This window comes from Desmodus rotundus, chromosome 11, assembly GCF_022682495.2.
Source record: "Desmodus rotundus isolate HL8 chromosome 11, HLdesRot8A.1, whole genome shotgun sequence".
Classification (NCBI taxonomy): Eukaryota; Metazoa; Chordata; class Mammalia; order Chiroptera; family Phyllostomidae; genus Desmodus; species Desmodus rotundus.
In genome coordinates, this window is record NC_071397.1 from 54255768 (window position 1) to 54276381 (window position 20614).

At 45.9% G+C, this 20614-nt stretch overlaps 1 protein-coding gene and 1 non-coding gene across 2 annotated transcripts; one reads left to right on the forward strand and one right to left on the reverse strand.

Moving 5' to 3' along the window:
* Positions 1–2672: 2672 nt before the first annotated feature.
* On the forward strand, positions 2673–9972 carry PRDM13 (PR/SET domain 13). The gene is made up of 4 exons (XM_053913567.1): positions 2673–2816; positions 4281–4412; positions 4699–4819; positions 8246–9972. Exons 1-4 carry the CDS (start codon positions 2673–2675, stop codon positions 9970–9972), a joined length of 2124 nt encoding a protein of 707 aa, XP_053769542.1.
* Positions 9973–12618: 2646 nt separating this feature from the next.
* Positions 12619–12725, reverse strand: LOC112297460 (U6 spliceosomal RNA). The gene has a single exon (XR_002974032.2). It is a non-coding gene; the product is annotated as a U6 spliceosomal RNA (small nuclear RNA).
* Between the last annotated feature and the right edge of the window lie 7889 nt (positions 12726–20614).

The following is a 20614-nucleotide window of genomic DNA, read 5'->3' on the forward strand; positions in this document are numbered from 1 at the left end:
CCTTCCCTTCTTTGTGGACAATTTATTTCACTTGGGGAACTTCAACTCTGAGCCACAGGACAGAATAAAACTCAGCGAGCTGGTGTGAATGCCTCTGGCGCAGTCCCTTTCTTCTCGTGGGGCTGGGAACCAGCCACAATTGGCTATATTAATAAATAACTTTCCTCACAGTCGGCCTTTACATGGTCCTATTGATAAAATTGTTCGCGTGTCGTTCACGCTTTTTCACTCATTAAGGAGGGCCAGGGAGGAGCCCCCGAAACCAGGCCCCGCGCTCGCCCCTTCCCGCTCATAGTCCTGGTAATTTAAACTGGGTGTCATCCCTGAGTCGCCAGGCCAGAGGTTAGAGGGACATGTTCATGGCTTAAATTTATTGCCCTCTACTCTTCGGAATGGCTTCCTCTCCTCCTCCCCTCCCCCGGCTTTTGCCATTCATGGGCCACCGGATCAAAGGCTCCCTTCTCTCCCTCGCAGGCAGCTTTCGTGGCCCGCGGAGGGGCATCTGGAGGAATAAGGGGAAAAATCAGTGGCAGCTCCCTCAGAAAGTGGCCCTGGGCATGGCGTGGCTGCAGGGTCAGAGGAACTGCGTCATGTGGCCACTCAGCCCCTCCGAGTGCCTCTGTTCTCCGCCCCAGCAGCCGCGTCTGCACAGACCTTGGAGTTAGCACGGAGGCCGGCCATCCGTGTATCATGTAGACCTGGCTAGGATTGCCCCATTAAGCAAACCACGAGTTTGGGAGTGCCTCAAACCCATTCATTCTGTAGATCATTGCGGCTGACCTTCACAGCCGTTGGGTGGAAGCCAAGTGTCTGCATTATCATTCCCTTTGTAAGGATTTGGAGACTGAGGCTCTGAGGCAATTCACGGAAGGGTCCTTGAGTCTTCAGTGACAGCACAAACTGAATGACCCCGAGTCTCCTGGCCGTGTCCAGTGAAGCGAACTCAGGTCTCCATCCAGCCATGCCACAGGGAAATTTTTTGAGGGCCTGTGGGACAAACTGCTGAGTTACAGGTGTCGCCACCTTGCGTCCTGCCGCTGTTGTTAATCAGAGTCACCCTATCGGTAGCCTAAGAACAGCACCTTCCTAGGGCAGAGCAGAGCGGAGTGGAGAATTCCACTTGGCTGACTGCTGGGAGCCCTCCTCCCATTTGTACAGCGGTTGGGCCACAGACACCAGGCCGGGAACTTAGAGTCACTCAGGCCTCGCCTGGAGTTCCGCGTCGGGCTCGCGCCCAGGTACATAGGATTTGGGGAGCAGTATCTGGGCTTAGCAGAGTGAGGCAGGTGTGAACAGAACTGTCACACATATCTGATTAACTAGATTACTTGGCTATAGATTATGAAAATAAATGCCCCTACACAAATCGGAGGCTTCCCCTAAAGAAAACGAGAAGCGCTCTAACTCTGAAGTATCCTTCTCCTAGTTCATAAACTGGGCTAGAGGCAGGGGTTGCCAACGCCCCCCTCGACCTCATTTCCCCCATCTTTGCTAGAGGGCTTGTTGTTGTTGAGGGTTTTCTGTTTGTTTGCTCCCTTTTTTTTAGGCTGGCTTATGGGTTCTCAGGAAATTAGCCCCAAGGGTTTCTTCACCGTTTTAAACTTAAACGCAAATCAGGGTTGGGGGCAGTTGGTTGAAATGTGCGGGAGATTTGATTAAAAACCCAGCGGGCATAACCCCTCTTCTCCCTCCGGTGTGGCCAGGCTGCGGGATACCCCGAAAAGCCGGGATCCTGCAGCTGCTTCCCATTCTCCAGAGCAGTGCGGCCGGGGAGTACCTGAGACCAGTTACGCACAGCTGACCTCGTCTCCCAAAAGTGGCCCCGACGCTTCATATATCAGGACGCAACCGGAGGAACGATAAAGCTGTTCTAAATAGACGACTGGCCTGAACCCAATCCCCTGAAATGGTAATATGGTCGTTATTTAAAAAGTGTAGGTATTTTCTGGTGTTTTCCCATCAAGTACCTGCCTAATTTCTGTATGGCACACGCCAGAAATCAATAGAAGTTAACAAGTCCTCCAAACAGTCCCCATCTCTTTGTTTAATCTCCTTTACAATACAGCCAAGGGGAGAGAATTAAAAATCTTTGAAGTAGACCAAAGCTCAAAGGAATCAGCCAAGTAGACTTAAAGTAGTCACTTATTTCCCAAAACTGGTTTGTCGGCCAACAATAAAAGGAAGTAAAATTTATGGAGAAATTATACAGTGGATTTGTCACTTAAAATATCGTAACTGTCTCGAGGACAATACCCCATGCTGAGGATTAATGGTCCCGCCGGACCTTTGATTCAGCAGCGCCTTTTCTTCGCCCTTGACAAATTGGATTTTTAGGAATGGGAAGGTCGCCTGGACCATTGTGCGCCAGCCATTCAGAGGCCTCGATTATGCAGGGGGCTGAGGGAACCACTCCATGTGACCCTTTCGGGTGGGACTCTGCAGCTGCTTCGCAGCACAACTCTCTCACCAAACTCCGCGCCCTCGCGCTGGCGGTGCCAAAAGGCGCCCGCCCGGGATTGAAAAGGCGCACTGCATGCCTGGCCGCGTCACTCCGCCGGCGGAGGATGCACGTCGGGGCACTGCTCCCTGGCTCGCGCGCCACTGCAGCTCTGTCGCTCGCGCCCAGCGTAGGACCCTGCGCGTCCAAGCGCCTGCCCGGCACCGCGGCAGCAATGAATGGAGCCTCCCGCGCTCCGGCCACCAGCGTGAGTGCCGATTGCTGCATCCCGGCAGGCCTGCGCCTCGGGCCGGTGCCCGGAACCTTCAGGCTGGGCAAGTACCTGTCAGACCGCAGGGAACCCGGGCCCAAGAAAAAGGTATTAGCCATTCCGACCTTCTACCCCCATCGTTTGCCTCCCTTTTACCTGGCCCAGGAAAGAGGTAGAGAGGGTAGATAAGAAAGGTGTAATTGAGTCTTTCGTTACCTGCTAACTGTGCCAGGTGGAAGGGGACTCTGATTATTTCCCACAAGTTGCATTAATTGAGAGCTGAACGTGGACTGGGCTGAGGGAAGAGGACGTAGCTGAAAGGGGAGAGCACCCAGTTGGGGTGCATGGGGCTCTTTGCGTACCCGACCACTCGGAACTCGCGGTTTCCCTACAGCTCTGGGGGCTCAGGAGAGGCGCGCCGGTCCCTGGCCTTTCTCTGCAAAGGAGGCTTTCCACTGTTTTACAACAGTCAAGGCGTTGAGGACTTTTCTTATTTTCTTCTTTCAATATGCTAATTTCAGGCTTAAATTACCTTAACATAATTTAATCACATCTCCGAAATAAATAACCTTTGGGAAACTCTCAGTTCCTAGAACCTTCCCAGATGTCTCTTTCCGCGGATGTCTGCTTGTGGGTTTGGGGTAAACGGATAGAGGGTGAGACAGGTAGTGGCTTTGACGTGGGCTCCGTGGGCGAGGATCCGGGCTCCTGCAGCGGGCTCTGAGTGCCCAGGGTCGCAACTGGAGGGCGTCAGACGCTAACCCGCCAGCCCTGACTACCCGAACAGGGTCGTGACACCAGACCAGAGAGGGGTTTTCAAGGTCCCCGTCCGCCCTCAAGCTCCCCAACTTGCATAGTTCCCCGAACACCCACAGGGAACTGAAGGTGGTGTGGGGGTGTAGGATAGGAAAGGACCCTAGTTTGGGCTGGCCGTTGCCTAGACCGTTCTTGTAAGAAATTGTTCCGGTGCTCAGCCAGGGGCATCCGCATCTGGCTGCTCACGCAATCGTCATCTCCCTGCGGTTTAAAGCCGGGTGTGCCGCGCACTACTCCTTTAAATGAGATTTAATTGCTTTTAAATGGTCAGCTTGCGGCCGCTTTGTTCAAACATTTGCACTGCCGGGGTCTTCAGCATCTCCATGCGGTTTAGGGAGATTGGGGGTGGAGGACATGAGAGGGGTTGGGGGACACTTTGGGTTCTGGCACTGGCTTCGAAACGTCACTACCGTGATAATTGTGCTGCTCTTAGATCCGCAAGAGGGAGAACTGGAGTAGGGGTAGGAGATGTATTGGTACAAGATGCGCCCAGGTGATGGGGGTGGGAGATGCTCTCACCCTTCGTGTTGCTAAGGTGGGGCGAGGTGGGACACTGTTATGTTAGACAGCTTCCCCTCTTCTTTCCCCTCCCAAGCAAGGGTTTCAAGTAATTACCCTGCTCCCAGCAGCCTACAGCGGTCTGGTCAAAGCTAACGCAACCGTTTTCCTGAGTCAGTTGGGTGGGGGGTAAACTTTCTCTCTGGGTTGTGGGCCTGGCTGTGGCGCGGGCAAGAACGACCACTGCTTGTGTTGCAGGTGCGCATGGTGAGAGGGGAGCTTGTGGACGAGTCGGGGGGCTCCCCTCTGGAGTGGATAGGGTTAATCCGGGCAGCCAGGAACCCCCAGGAACAGACTCTGGAAGCTATTGCAGACTTTCCCGGAGGACAGGTACTATGGGTTTCCCACTGCCAGTTCCATCTACCTGACCTTCACTGAGGTGACCACTGATAGTAAAAGCAAAACGCTTTAGATCCAACTCTCACTTAAACGTCTCAGCAACCCTATGATGTACATATTATTATTTCCCCTGTTTGGAGAATGAGGGAAGTGAGGTTCAGAGCTTTTCCAAGGTCCCATAGAGTCAGAGCAGGGATTTGAAACTTTCCCTCTTAGTTGTTCTTTTGATCAATTACCCAGGGAATGACAGCAAGCTGTCCTGTTTCTTGCGTCCCAGATCTTCTACCGAGCACTGCGAGATGTCCAGCCAGGGGAGGAGCTGACCGTGTGGTATTCCAACTCCTTGGCTCAGTGGTTTGACATCCCCACAATTGCAACTCCGACGCACGACGAGAAAGGTACCCCCACTTAGAGGGCCTCTGGGCCACAGGGCTGGGCAAGGCTGCAGCTCACCTCTAGTATTTTAGGTCCCCAGACTTAAAAAACCTTTCTCTTGCTCTGTGAAAAATTGAATTCACTGTTCCCGTCTGTGTGGGCAGAGAAGCAACGTTACCACTACCTCCTTAAAGTCAACAGTAAATGATAACAGCAACAATAATAATCAGGCTGTCCATGGCAGGAGAAAAATACTCTTTATGAACTTCATGGGGGTCATCCTTTCCTATTGCATATCCAACTAAGAATCAATAAAGAAACCTTGACTTATTATTAGAGTAATCACATCATGAGCTCCAGGAAGCATAACAAACTTGGAATGCTTTCAGAAAGTGGAGGGGCATCTCTTCTGCACTGGTTAGAAGGAGAGTAACGTACTTCTACAGCATTTTAGAAGCTTTACGGTACTTTCAGCTGGTCAGTTGGCAGGTACTGAGCCTCTTCCATTTAAATGGTATTTATGCACTTCCCCTTCCCTACTTAAATTGAATTTGGGATGTATCCCAGTTTCTTCTCAGATTTATTCGATCCCTTCCAAAGCCAAGAGCGGATTTATGCAAATTAAGGTGCAGTAACTAAAGAGAAAAACATTTTCAAAACCTTCCCAAAACACTGAAGAACACTTCCTGTGGAAAAAAGGTGGGAAGTGCTAAAGTAGTTAAGATCCTGAGACTCTCATTTAATGCCTCCATAATTGTTTTCCTTGCCAATTGCTTGTTTATCTGTAATTTCCCCTAAAGATAGTTAATGTTTAAAGTCAACATAATAAGTGCTGTGAAATACTTTAGTATGCTTTCCTCCTGAATTGCCTGCTCAATCTCATCTCTTTACAAATAGGGTTAAAGAAAGTAATACAAATGTGGGAACCAAGAAACACTTCATGAACAAGGTGGAATAAGTTTATTTAGAACTATGAATCACTTCAAAGTGCCACTGTCTTCTGTAAATTAATTTTATTGACTTTGTGGGTAGATTTATATGTACAGCATTTATAAAAATTATCCTAAAGTACTTTGTTACTTGCATCACATTATATTAAATTCTTTTGTCAATTTCTTCTAGTGAAAGAGAAACATGCCAAAAGCCCCAGAGTGGAGAACAGTTCTGAGGGCTACTGGCCTTTTAGGAGCCAGTCATCTCTGCACAGAACACTCTACCTTAGGCGCTCTCAAACACGAGAAAGGCAACTTGAGTGGTAGCCCTCATGGTTTCATTTCAGTCAACTGAGCTTAAAACATCCTACGTAACAGACGTCAACATCGACACCATTTTCCTTTTGGGGAATCTATGGGTTATGTTGAATCCTGACTTCCCCACCTTTGAGATGCTTGAAATCTTGACAACCTTAGGGTTACTTGAAGGAAAGGAGGTAAGGTCACTTACGAAGTGTGCTAGATACTTTGGGCATAGGTTGGATTTCAGAGTCCAGAGAACATGTCAGTTGGTTAGGATAAATTGAAAAAGAAACATTGAAACTGAAAACATACATTTGCTTAAACCTTAAAAAGAAGAAGAATCAAGTAGGGATGACTGCTATTCTTCCAATATTCACTAATTTCAGTAGATTCCAATTCCATAGTAAGACTGAAGAAAATACTGACCCTTTGTTTTAGGAACAAAGCTTACCTGGCTTTGCATTAAGCGAAGTCATTCTGGAGCAGCCTCTGAAAACTTCCTTTTTAATAAGTGGTGATGAGAGGGGGTTCTGAACTTAGGAGAAGGGAGGTTATTATTTAAAATATTAAATCAGTATACTCACCAAGAGAATCCAGGCCTCTTCTCTCTTTTCTTCAAAATTTATTTTACATGAATGTTCAATACAAGGTAACAGAAATATTGAAATAATTTTATCCAAGTCTTCTATTAAAAATTAGGATAGGACCTAATAGGCAAAACCTTCCCCTCATTTTTTCTTTCTGCTCTCCCTGTGGTTTCACCTGGAATAAACTACTTCTTACCTGAACTTTCACTTTAGTTATCTGGGGGCTACTACTTGCTTTATGCAAAGCTAGAAGTAAAGTACACAAAGGGAGGAAGATCTGCAATTTTCCCCACTGTTCCTCTGTAGTAATGTTTCGAAGTTGGAGCTGCTTGTGTGCAAGGAGGGAAAATTTAGCTTTCCCATTAAATTTAATGAGACTGACATTTACTTTGGATACTTCATTATGGCTCAACTAACATGACTGTTTTTTAAAAGAAATCCTTCCCTTCACTATTATCAATAAACCACAACATTTTAAAAAACACCCAATTGCAAATCTCTGTTCTCTGTACACATGTAATACAACCTTTTTGAGTGAATATTAACTTCCACCATGCGAATCTGTTTCATACACGTTTCTCTTGATTGTGTTCGCAGGCCCTGGAAAACTTAGAAACAACTAATGTTAATAATATTACACACAAACACAAAAAATATCTGACACACAAAACACTTATACAGGTTCTGGTGGAGAATTGTGCACTTATTACAAGTTAATTATCTATATCTACATCACTTAAATATATTCATGTAATAAAAATAAACTATATATCTTTTCCAAAGACTTCACTAAAGTTGGATTTGTGCAGCTATCTAGGAGTTAATTAATTAAAAACCGACAACATAATGCAATATCATTCTTTAGTTTTTAGAATAGCAGGACACGGGAATTTTTATTTTCTCCCATCAAATTAAATAGGGTTAAAGAGGAAATAAAGATACAAATAATTTTGAAGAATAGCAAATCATAGTCCCTATGTGGTCCTTCAGTTGGTCACGCTCCAGGAAAACCTCAGGCAAAGTGTTCAAGACTGGGAGGGGGTGGGAAGGGTGGATAGTGGACATAAAAGACATTGTTCTATGAAAAGGAATGATTACATATGGCCCATACATACAGGATATTGTCTCTCCTGGTAATGAGGAGCTCACGACCATTAGATTGGCCTTTGTTCAGTTTATCCAAACTCCTTGACATACGCCAGCCACTTATTCTGCAAACGCCAACAGATGGGCCCAGGCCCAGCACAGGCTCAGCACTTGATTTAAAGCAACAGCTGCTCTCTGCTCTGTCTCTTCCCTGGCCAGCCTGCCTGAACTCTGCTCTCCCCGCGAAGATCTCCGAAGGCCCGAAGGCCCGGAGAAAGTCTTCGTTGGAAAGGCCAGACCACCCCTCTTGGCTTCTAAGTAATCCCCGATGATGTAGATGGTGATAAAGTTGATCATTTGGGGGATTCTCGGGGTCCTTGCTATAGTGAGGCTACTGAACTCAGTTATTCACGGGAACCAAAATTACTGCTTCTTCCCATACCATTGGTCAAAACCTGGGTTTTGCCTTAGTGGCGCTGGCGCTTTCTTTCTTGCATGTTCGCCTTTCACGGGGTCGCTTTTTTACTCTTTTCTCGCTCAGGGGAGGAGCGCTACATTTGCTGGTACTGCTGGAGGACGTTTAGATACCCCAACAGCCTTAAGGCGCATCTACGTTTCCACTGCGTGCTCAGCAGCGGCGCGGGGCGCGCCTACCTGCACCAAGAGCACGCGTCTCGCCAAGGCGCTGCCGCTGCTGCTGTCGCGGATGGCCTTCGCCTCTCTCTGAAACCCCAGGTGCAGGACTTCGCCGTGGCCACCCCAGCGGGCACTCTGAGGCCCCACCTGCAGGCCCCACTGCCGGTCCAGGCCTACGGAGCGAGGGAGAGCATCAAGCGCGAGGCCTCTTCTGCGCCCTCGGCCGCCTCGCCGCCCCTCTCCAAGTGGGGGCTGTCCAAGAAGAGCAAGGAGCATCTTGACCGCCCCCTGGACGTGAGCGGGGCCGCCCCGGGGAACGGCCACTTTCTGGGCATCGTAGGTAGCTCCCCAGCCGGAGGAGGCGGCCTGGCCTTATATCCGGGTGTGCGCTCGGCTTTCAAGCCCGCGGGTTTGGCCAGGACGGCAGCGACAGCGCAGGGCGACGCCTACAGGGAGGAGGGCGGTGGCAAATCTGGGACCGGCCTGCTGGGCGGGGGTCGGGCGGGAGGGCGCCCCGGAAGCAGGGAGGACCCGGCAGCGGGCGGTGCGGGCCAGCACCACCACGCTCACCACCACCACCACCACCACCAGCCGAAGTGCCTGCTCGTGGGGAATCCGCCTCTGCCTCCTCCGCCTGGTTTGCCCTGCTCTGGGGCGCTGCGCGGCTTCCCTCTGCTCCCTGGCCCCCCAGAAGAGGCGTCTGCCTTCAAGCACGTGGAACGCGCCCCGCCCGCTGCTGCCACTCCACCTGGAGCGCGTTTCGCACAGCTGCCTCCGGCGACTGGCCTGCACCTCGAGCGATGCGCGCTGCCGGGCCTCGACGCGAGTGGGCTCAAAGCCTATCCGGGGAGCGAGTGCAGCCACCTGCCCACCGTGATGCCGGCCTTTACTGTCTACAACGGGGAGCTGCTGTATGGCTCAACGGCCGCCGCTGCTTATTACCCGCTCAAACTGCACTTCGGTGGGCTGCTCAAATATCCGGAGTCCATCTCCTACTTCAGCGGGTCCGCGGCGGCGGCCACGCTGAGCCCCGTGGAGCTAGGCTCCCTGACCAGCATCGACCGGGAGATTGCCATGCACACGCAGCAGCTCTCCGAGATGGCGGCTGGGAAAGGCCGCAGCCGCCTGGACGCAGGGACACTGCCATCCGCCGTCGTGACTTCGGGTGGCGCGGGGAGTGGCGGCAGCGGGGGCGGCAGTGCGGGCAAGCCCAAGACCGGCCACCTGTGCCTCTACTGCGGCAAGCTGTACTCACGCAAGTACGGGCTCAAGATCCACATGCGGACGCACACGGGCTACAAGCCACTCAAGTGCAAAGTGTGCCTGCGGCCCTTCGGCGACCCCAGCAATCTCAACAAGCACATCCGGCTGCACGCGGAGGGCAACACGCCCTACCGCTGCGAGTTCTGCGGCAAGGTGCTGGTGCGGCGCCGAGACCTGGAGCGCCACGTCAAGTCCCGCCACCCAGGCCAGAACCTGCTCACCAAGGCGGGCAACGGTCCGGGCACGGAGCCTGACTACCCCCGGGAGCCCGGGGAGCCCAAGAGCGACAACGACAGCGATGTGGACGTCTGCTTCACGGACGACCAGAGTGGCCCTGAAGCCGGGGGTGTCGGCGAGCGCATCTCCTAACCATTCTTCCCGAGAAAGGGTGTGTGTTGGGGGGCGTGGGCAAAGAAGTGGGGGGTTCTGTGCTGGAAATAGAGAAGCTCTTGGTGGTGAAAAGAAGGACCCTGTTGACAAAGTCGTTTTTATTTTGGTGGGGCGCCAGACTTTGCAACAGTGAAAGGTCCTGGGTTCGATGCTGAAACGCAGAGCAAAGGTTAAGAGGTGGCTTAAAGAAACCTGGCGTCCGGGGGAGCCTGCGGGCCTGTGTCCCTGCGCGCTCGAGGCCTCTGGACTCTGCGGATAGGCTTCCCCACAAACACCCAGGCTGCCTGCTGTCGGGGTTTAGGATCACATTACTGTGAACGCCGCCGGCGCCCACGAGGGCTCCACTTTAACTGCCACGTATTTTAAAATTGTTCTTTTCTGTGGAGGAAATTGTGCCTTTTGAAACGATGTTTTGTGGGTGTATTTTACATTAGCATTTCACTGCATAGGCAAAACAGTAGTCACAATTGGGTAGATGTGGCATCCATACACTTGTCTCCATTTCTGTTCTGTCAAAGACTGCGCCTTGCCGCACTGAATATATAGTGGTAGCAGGTGTACAAATTGGTCAAGTTGCAATTATTTATAAGCGAATAATGACAAATGTAAAATATCTAAAGCATGAATTTAAGAACACACAATATATGATTTTAAAGAAAATGTCCTATTTGGTAGAGTACAAATGTGATGTATGTTGTTTTATAAATAATGATGTACAGTGGATTCAGTATTTTGGTCTTGGTTCCAGTTTGTGCAATCTTTAATAAAAATAAAGATATAAACAAGACTTGTTCACTTAATGATTTAAGCAGATTCTTTACAGAAATAGTTTAATATGAAAAACAATGTTAGAGGAGATGCCATAAATCATAGGACACTTGAATAATTTGATTATTCATAAAATAAATGTTAAGTAGTGTTGCAATACGGAAATGTACCATTTTCAATATGTGCATTTCACAAGCTCCCAGATAGCAGGCAGGAAAATTGTTTTCTGAAACCATTGTTAATCATACTGTGTCTTCATGTTTATGGAAATAAGCTAATGACCTTCTAGAAAAAAATACACATACATTTCTTGTCGACAAGAATTATGGAACTGTAGAGTCACTATTTCTTGTTATGTGCCAGTATGACAGAACTAAAAAACCAAGGAAACTTTCTCAGTACCTTTTGTGATGCACACGCTTTTTAGTGTTCATACAACAAATACTAAACAAGGATCTATTTTTATCAGAGGTGCTGATCTATTTGCTCTATGTAGTGTTTTTCCCCCTTCTTGGAAGAACAACCTCCTGCTGTGGTATGGGTCCTATTTTACAGAAGAAAATAAATATACTCTTCAAGGTCAATGTTAGAACAGCAAAGTTAGAAGAAGTGACTTTATGTAAGGGGATTACAATTAATGCTAGCTAGTGGAGGGTATAATTTTGTGGGTTAAAATTGGAAACCACTCTTTCACCCCCCCCCCCCACTCCCTCCCCCCGCCCCCACAACACTCTGGGGAGGATTGCTCTGCAGTTATACGGAAAATGGAGTATTAGTCATTTCCTCAGCTAAGGACAGGTACGTAGGAGCCCAGGCTGCAGTGCTCTTCCCAGAAGATGGTGGGGAGATTCTAATAAGTCACTGAAGGTTCTGGATATGCTCCTGTTGGTTTAGTCAGTTAAATGCCCTGTATTTTTGGACTCTTCGAGCACTGCATCAGTCTTCACCCTGCTGTCCCCCAGTTGGGAACATGGCCTCAATCACTGGGTGGCTGGCAGGGGTCCTTTTGACTCATCATGGCAGGAGGCAGGGTTGGGAGGGAGGGCATCTGATTTGGTGGTGATCAGCAAGATGATTTCTTCTTTGAGAAAACTTTGGCTGGGAATTATTGGTTTCTTATTTATATTTAGTTTTTTAAAATGTTAATTGACCAGAAGATGTTTTGCTTTGCAAAAGGAAGCCTAAAGGGAAACAAAAATGTGTGGATTAACATGTACATATGGTGACAATAATACTACATTTATTATTATTATTATTATTATTATTTTTACATTTATTATTGTTATTTTTTATTTTTAAAGATTGCATTTATTTTTAGAGAGAGGGGAAGGGAGGGAGAAAGAGAGAGAAAAATTGATGTGTGAGAGAAACATTGGTTGGTTGCCTCTCACATACTCCCAACTGGGGACCTGGTCTGCAATCCATGCATGTGCCCCGACTGGGAATTCAACCCTCGACCTTTCGTTTCACAGGCCAGCACTCAATCCACTGAGCCACACCAGCCAGGGCTAATAATACATTTATTGAGGACCTACTTTGTTCCAGATCCTTATGCTATTTGCAATTCTTTCTTCTCTACAGATCATTGTGAGCTTGCCCCATCAGGTTCAGACAGCTTTGCCACACAGAACTGGAAGTGAACCCAAGCATCTGTCTCTTCAGCCTGGCCTTCAAGGGCCCAGGGCTCCTCACTAACTGCTTAGTATCATGGTCCTGCCATTTGAAGCAATTATTGCTTAAAACCAAATCTATTCTTATAGATTGGAAAACGTTTCTGAAATCAGATAGTGTAAGCAATCAAGGAAAGTGGGAAGGGCTGTCCAGATTTGAAATGTACGAAAAATTAAAATATTTTATTTTGTATTTTAATGCTTCATGAATTAGTGTGTCATCCTTGTGCAGAGGCCATGCTGATCTTCTCTGTATTGTTCCAATTTTAGTATATGTACTGCTGAAGTGAGCACAGTAAAGGTTTTTTATCAGCTTGAAAAGTCATATTTTTGTTTCCTATTTCCTAGCTCAGTACTAAGTCCTATAACTCTTATTGTTGTGTGAAAATAGACTCTAAAGAAATAAGTTAAAAATAGTTTGGTAAAAGGAAATACACTTAAATTGATAAAGACTTTATGAAACAAACAAACAAAAACAACATCCCCAGTCTTCTGTTTTCCCCTTTGTAAACTGATACCTGTATGATAAAAAAAAATGAAAATTGAACACAGATTTAAAAGACTCTTAATTGCAGGTCATTTGTGATTCTCCATAGGTTGTATCATATAACCTGTGTACATGTCCATGGATGTGTATACTCTCATACCTAATTAATTCAATTACTTATTTCAATGGCAAAGTGAAATCAGTGATATACAATCCAACAATATCACTTACTTCAAATGGCTCACCTGAATTAGTGTTTCTCAGATTACTTCTTTCAATCTCCTATCTTCTTTCCCCTGCTCTCACTCCCAACCCTCAGTCCCTCTCATCCTGATGACCACAACTAACTTTGAGGGTTGTGCTAAAACCACTGGAAGTTTCTGAGATTTTAACTGAATATTTTGTGCCAAGGTTTTCTGTTTTTTGTTTTTTAAAGGAGGATTCATGCCTTTTAGAAGTGCAAGACTCTAGATTGTTTGGATATTAAACAATCTAGATAATTTGTTTAGTTAATTTGGAGATTAAAATGCTTTGCTAACCTAAATAAACCAGATAGTGGTGAGTTACAGGCTTGCCTCCATTACTTATTTGTTTGACATCTCAGGCCAATATCTTTATTGCTTCAATTTCCTAACCTGTAAAACAGGATGAAATAAACAACAAGGTAGCTGTAAAGATTGAGCTAATGCAGGTAAACTGCATAGAATCAAACATGATGAATATTAAGTTCTCAAACAATGCTGTGAGAGTAGACTGCTGGAGGAGGAAGAGGAGAAAGGAAAGAAGGAAGGAAGAGAAGGGGAAAGAAAGGAAGGGCAGAGATTGAAAGAGACCCAAAGATAAACAGTATAAAATGAAGAGGGAGGAGGAGAGAGAGAGAGGAGAAGAAGAGAGGGAAGGGAAAGGAAGGGAAGAGAAAGAAGAGAAGAGAAGAGAAATGGAGGGAAGAGAAGAGAAATGGAGGGAAGAGAAGTGAGTTTGTGTGTAGGAGCTGGGTGTGTGTGTGTTTGTGTCTAGGGGGTGGTCTCTTTGGCTTCCCTCCTCCCTATTTAAACCACTCAGAGCTTGCAGTTAATTCAACATCTGGTAGGATCCAGACTTTTTGTTTTCTTTCAACATTTAAACAAACTTTGATTATAATCCATTATAACCTTATGGACCCACAAGTCAAACACTATATTCAGTCTGTCAATCACTGAATCTCTTTATGCCTGCATAACTGTATTAAAATAACTCTAGCTACTCTGTGATTTCATCCTGAAGACATCAAGGGAGCAGATAAGGGCTGCCGCCCTTTTAGATAAGCATTAGCATCTTCTTACAAGGGCACTCCATGGATCCCTCTCTTCTTGGTTCACTTTTAGTCCCAAATAAACTCAAATTCCATTAAATAAAGCTCTTTCACATTTTCTCTAAAGAGAAACTTTTTCAGACCCCGCCCCACCGTCAATCCTATTTCGAGCACAGACACGGATTCAAATGGTTCACAGCGATTAAATGAATAGGAAGGATATTCTTTGTTTTCACTAATTTTTGAAATGCTTGGCTGTGAGTCGAGTGAGAGTTTCAGCAGAAGAATGTAGCGGAGGTGCATCTCCTCTCCTAAGCCCGACGGAGAGAGGAGTAGATGGCAAGTGCTGCAATTCCTCAAGGTTCTGCTCTGGGGAAAGTTCATTTACTGTCTAGACCGTAAGGCAAGGAGGTGAGTAGAGGTGGGGCTCCAGGGTAGAACTGCGGCTCAGGTCAGTTGCAGGAGCATCGGTGGTGCTGATGCTGGGGTTCCAGGCCAGAGAGGGCGGTGATTGGCCGAGATTCTTTAGTCAGAGCGATCTAATTGGCTCATCTTTTCGACCCGGGGTTGCAATTGATGGCGAGCTGGCGGAGCACGAAGGTCTGGACAGGCGCTGCCTCCTGGGAACCCCTAGCCCAGGAGCGGTGTCGCCGCCTGGGTAGGTGCTACAGTGTCAGTCAGCCTGCGCGTGTAGCGCTGTTGTGCCTCACAGCTTTGCTCTCCCTGGGAACGAGGGTTTTCGTGTTCCGCCTTGGGGCAGAGATTTGTTAGTCTCCTGGCATTTAGGTGTAGTCAGGAGACCCAGAAAGGAGGGAGACCGGGAACCGGGAACCACTCCCCGCCTCCCCCCACCCCCCACGGCTGCGAGCCCAGCTAGTCCGTGTTTAAGCGCTTCTGCCGGGCTCTGGCGGGGAGCTGCGGCACCAGTGCAGAGCGCCCTCACCATCTGCTGTTTCCCCAAAGGGAAGGGGGCAGAGGCACTGGCGCCATCGAGGGGTCAGACTTGACCCTTGGCCACCCAGGTGTGAGTTGTGAAGGGGAGTACTCAACAGACGGCGGGGGCCACCGTATTTAGTTCCAGAAGGAGCGTGGCGCCCGCTCCGGGGTGGGTGACCTTTCTACAAAAGATGAAAGGAGCGCTTCTGTCATCTGCGACTGTAGTTTAATTCAAATTAGGTGTAACTGGTTGGGGATAGACAACTTGTTAATGCTTTTGGCTTGCAAACTATCCGCATTCCCTTCAAAAAGGGACCGAGATTGGGTGGACTGTATATATGGGTGTGAACCCTTTGAAGACACTGATTTTATTTCAGGTACGATTTGTTTTAATTGTTTCAATTTAAGCGTTTATGTAAGTAGATAGAAACTAAAGTGCAAGTTATTAAGAATATAAAAGTGATAGTATAAAGACAGATTTTTGGTAACCACAAACAGATTAAAAGGACCATTTCCATGTAGAATGAGGAGCCTTTATTAAAAATATATTAGATATCCAAATATCCTGAGTATTTTCTACTTTTCTCCTATCCACATATGCTTTTGCATAATTCAGTATCATGGGAAATGGCTGCAAACACAGATTTCTTATTCTTAATGTTGGCAGAACAGTAATGTTCTCAGAAGCTACTTTAAGTAGAGAATGACTTGAATTACAATGTTCCATGAGAAGCTGTGTTGGAGCGGGAGGGACTCAATGCCAGTGCTTTGTGCAGAAAGCCATAGGTGGAAATGTCTAATGTGACAGGAGATATAACGAAGAGAGACGCAATGGCAGATGGCTTTGCGTAAGAACATAGTGAAGGTCAAAGACAGTTTTTAATCTTTTTTTTTTAAAATCCCTGACAGCCGACAGAAAGATAAGCTTTTATACTTGACACTGAGCAGTTGATTTTTGAATTATCACCTTAAGGTAAATGGAGACATGACCAGGTCAGGTTTAAGTTCACTTGAGTGCATTGGACTGTAGCAGAACACATCTGTGAGGAACAAAATGCTTTCAGGTATGCTAAAAGTCAACTCAATGAGAAATGAATCAATGTAGGATGTCACATTTTATGAGCCTATCTATAATTTTCAGAAAGCTGGAGAAAGAAATGCCTTAGCAATCAAGAAGATGTAGAGACAAGAAAATACATTAAGATTATATATATATATATATATACACACACACACACACATACACACACATACACACACTTTCTGAATTATTTAAAGCTAACATGCTGATACGTGATCTCAGAGTACTGGCCTTGCCATCTACAGGTGTTTGTACATATATTGTGCACTTACGTTGTTCCCAAATCAATTTGTTTATTATTGTCTTTAATTGGTAGTTTTAGACTTCATGATACTCATATTGGCCAATATTCTGCTCATAATGTAAGAAAAAAGTAGCTTTGCCTTGAGGTTTTCTTGGCAGCACTCATTTCATTAAATCTCCTTTATCTGTTTAATCTGTATAACAACCTATTTTATAAGTAAAGGAAATGAGGTTTACATTGCACAAACAGCTAGAAACATCCCCAAGATTTATTCCTAGCCCTGTCCACTTCATGGCCTCACTCTCAAAATGCTGCTATATGTCCTCTTTATTTCTTTAAAAATATTTTATTTATTTTTTAGAGAGAGGGGAAGATAAGGAGAGAAACATTGATACATGAGAGATACCCCCAACTGGGGGCCTAGCCCAAAACCCAGACATGTGCCCCAACCAGGAATCAAACCCAGCAACCTTTCAGTTCGAAGGCTGGTATTCAACTCACTGAGCCATACCAGCCAGGGCTATATGTCCTCTTTAAAACACTGTCATCTAATGTTGGAAGTGTTCATGAACTTAGTTTGCATGTTTTATAACTAGATCCAGTGACTGTTTTAAAGGATAAAGATAAGGTGAGCTGAAAGACCAATCGGTTCCAAGGCTGTTTCAGTTGAACCAGACCTAAATTAACGATCATTCTAGCCTGTTATGTACTTGAAATTATTTGAATTCTGGTAAATCCCTGTAAGGTAAATTGTTCAGTTCAGTCTAGCCTGGCTTGGTCTTATTAAACACAAAGATGTGTGTATAAGGGTGAGTATAGGGTGGCTCACCTGTGGTCCTAACGATCCTAGAAAGAAAAGTGTGATAGTATGATTCTATTGAGAATTTCAAGACTAACTATGCCCTGAGAGAGAATTCCCAAATTCCCGGATTAGGACCTAAAAAATTTCCCAGTCTTCAATCAATTTTCAAACTTTTTTTCACATGTACCAGGCCGTATTCCTGGGAGTCTGGACCAGGCAAGGTACAGGGGTGGGGCTGGGTTGGCCTGAAGCTGCTCCACTGATGGTAGAGCTGAGGGTGATCAGAAAGAGAGAAATACAGAAAGAAAATCAAACAGAATGCCAGGCACATTATCATGTGGGAAGAGCCAGGCTGGGGCAGAATCCCAGTGCGGACCAGGCGGCAGAATGAAACCAAAGTAGAACAAGAAAGTTGGGATAGAATGAAAGGAGGTGGAGACACCTTGAACAGCTATAGTGTGGCATTTTTCAGAAAAGTTAATTTTGCTTTATAAGTAGGTAATATGATCACATGTTCAAAGATAACTATATAAATAAGTTTATATTTAGGAGTATTAATTCAATCTCATTTCTGTATACTCCTGTCCAGCTAGAGGTAATTACCAGAGATGGATTTATTATTATGCTCACTGGCATGAGTTCATTCTAAGACCTGTACCTAATTTTGTCTTCTTTTTCTTAAAATGGTCCCCTCCCAGTCTGTGAATGTCAGAACCTGCAAAATCTGGATCTGTACTTTGTAACCACCTGACCACTTGTTTTTCTTGTGTCTCTTTTCATAAGGATAAACACCCTAGAATGGACACACACCCATATGCACACACACATGTACATACATGTATACACATGCATATGTGTATACACACATACATGCATATATACACACATGCACACACACGTGTGTGTGTGTGTGTGTTCATGTATCCTGAGGTCTTTTCAGAACAGTCCAAAGAGAGCTTCCTTGTTTTTATTTTCTTTTACTGCTGCATAGTATACTCTACTGTGTAGACATTCATGGATTATTTAACCAATTTTTCTACTGGTGGATATTTGTGTTGTTTTCTCTAAATAATTTTTCAATGAATAACTTGTGCAAAGCGATTTTGTAGGTGGGATGCAGATATTTTTGAAAGTGTCATTGTTCTGATTATATTGGGAAGGCTGTTAGTGAAAACTTTGAACTGGCCATGATAGTGTCAGAACCAGCCCGACCTCCAGGAGATGGAAAATTGACTGACTGCTCTTTCTCTCTGTGGTTGGAAATCTCAGAGTTAAGCCATTAGCTCTTGAACATATCTGCAATAGGGAGACACAAATGGAACCTCCATTCCACTCTTTTTGTTCTTTTGGGAATTTGGCGAAGATTCCATGGGAGATCTTAGCTATAGAACTGTACTTCTCCAGGCCAGGCAACATGGAACTCCTAATGTTAGCCTAACATGGAAAATGTGTGTTTGTGTGTGTAGGCATTTGAACTTTTAAAGTTCTCTCCTATCAACAGTACCATCAAATTTTGATTTTCTTATAATGTGTTAAAAGTACCTACCTAAACCCATCTTTGGGATTATGATTCAGGCCTGTAACTCAAGGAGCGGTATGTGGGCCTATGGTAAATAGCAGGTACAGAGCATAACCCACACCAGCTGTAGAAGAGTGGCGAGCACTCCAATAGGGAAACAAACGAATGCAAATGAGATGCACTTGGCCATGGAACAAAGATGAAAATGACATTCACTTGTAAATGAGTTTTCTGTGTTTGATGTAAACAGAATGACATGTATTTTGTAGGATGACCTCTATGACCTTAGGATAGTTGTTGTATTCATTACATGGGGCTGCACATGTTTCTGACATTTTGTCATTATTAGTATATCTCATGATCTAACAGACTGTAGGTTTTTAACTGATTTAGAAGCATTTCCATGATTTTCTGCCCTAGAGATGGTCTGAGAGTTAAGATGAGATGCCCCACTGAAAGATTAAACGCCCTGGAATAAAACTTGAATTTGGCACCTTGTACTCAGATAAGGTAACAGCTGGTCAGATAGAGCTCAGGATCACGAGGAAGCAGATCAACTAGTCAGCTTTGCCTTTCATTGCTAGCCACCATCCCCAGCCTAGATATTTGCTCAAACATTGAGCTTTCTGAGCCTAATTCATCTTTCAACCCACGTTTAAATTTCCCCTCTTCTCGGTAGCCTTCTCTGAGTGTCCCAGTCCAAGCTTTAAAAAATATCCCTGACATAATACTTTCGATATAGATATTCAGCAAGTATTCCAGATTTAATCGATCAAGCACTCTTTGAGTTTCCCATTCCTCTGAACTCTATGATGAAGCACCAAGAGCCTGCCACTGCAGTGGCTGGGAACACAGGATGGTTAAAGTTGCCTCAAGCTACTCATGGCCCAGTGGAAGAGGCAAAGAGAGGACCAAAACTGATAACACGGTGTGCTAGGAATAGTGATGGAGATAAGTATAGAAGAAGGGCACCTCCTCAGTCAGAGAGAGAAAAGAGTGAAGGTGGGGAAGGAGTTAAATAGAAAAAGACTTCCCAGAGGAGGTGACACTTGCACTGAGTCTTAAAAAATAGGTAGGAATCACCTAGGTCTAGGGTAAAGAGAGATGAAAAGACATTTCCAAGAGGCAGAATAGCATGAATGAAGAGACTGAGTGGAGAAGCAGCATAGATATGTGTGAGAAATTCCAGGCAGTGCAGTGAGTGTTGCTGGGGGTCAGGGGTTCAGAGTGGTAGGCAGGAGGTATTGCTGAGAGATGAGGGTGTATCTCTGAGGAAGTGTGGTGCAGTGGTTAAGAGGGCTTTGGAGTTAGGCAGAGCTAAGTTTGTGTCCTGGCTCTGCATCTTCCTAGCTATGGGAACTTGGTCAAACAGCTTAACCTCTATATGTCTCAGTCTCCTTATCTGCGAAATGGAAACAACAGTAGCATTGTATTTAAAAGGTTCTTATGGGTGTTAATTTAATTAATAGTTGCAAAGTGCTTAGCATAAGGTAAACATGCACAGCATTTTGGCTAATTGTTTTTGAGAGACTGGAGAGTTGTGCAGGGGCCATAAGAGAGGGGCCTCTGGAAGGTGTAAGCTGGCATTGCTAGGCAGTCTGCCTGGCCAGAGGACTGTGTTTTGGAGGTGGGGAGATCAGTTAGGAGGCAGTTGCATTCAACATTTCACTTGAAAGATGATGAGGGACAGTGATAATAGGGATGGAGAGGGGAGGATAGAGTTAAATATCTGTGAGATAACTTTGATAGGATTTTGTAACTGAGAGTAAGGAGTCAAGTGTATTAATGATAGGATAGTTACAAAGTGTTAAGTAGTATCACAC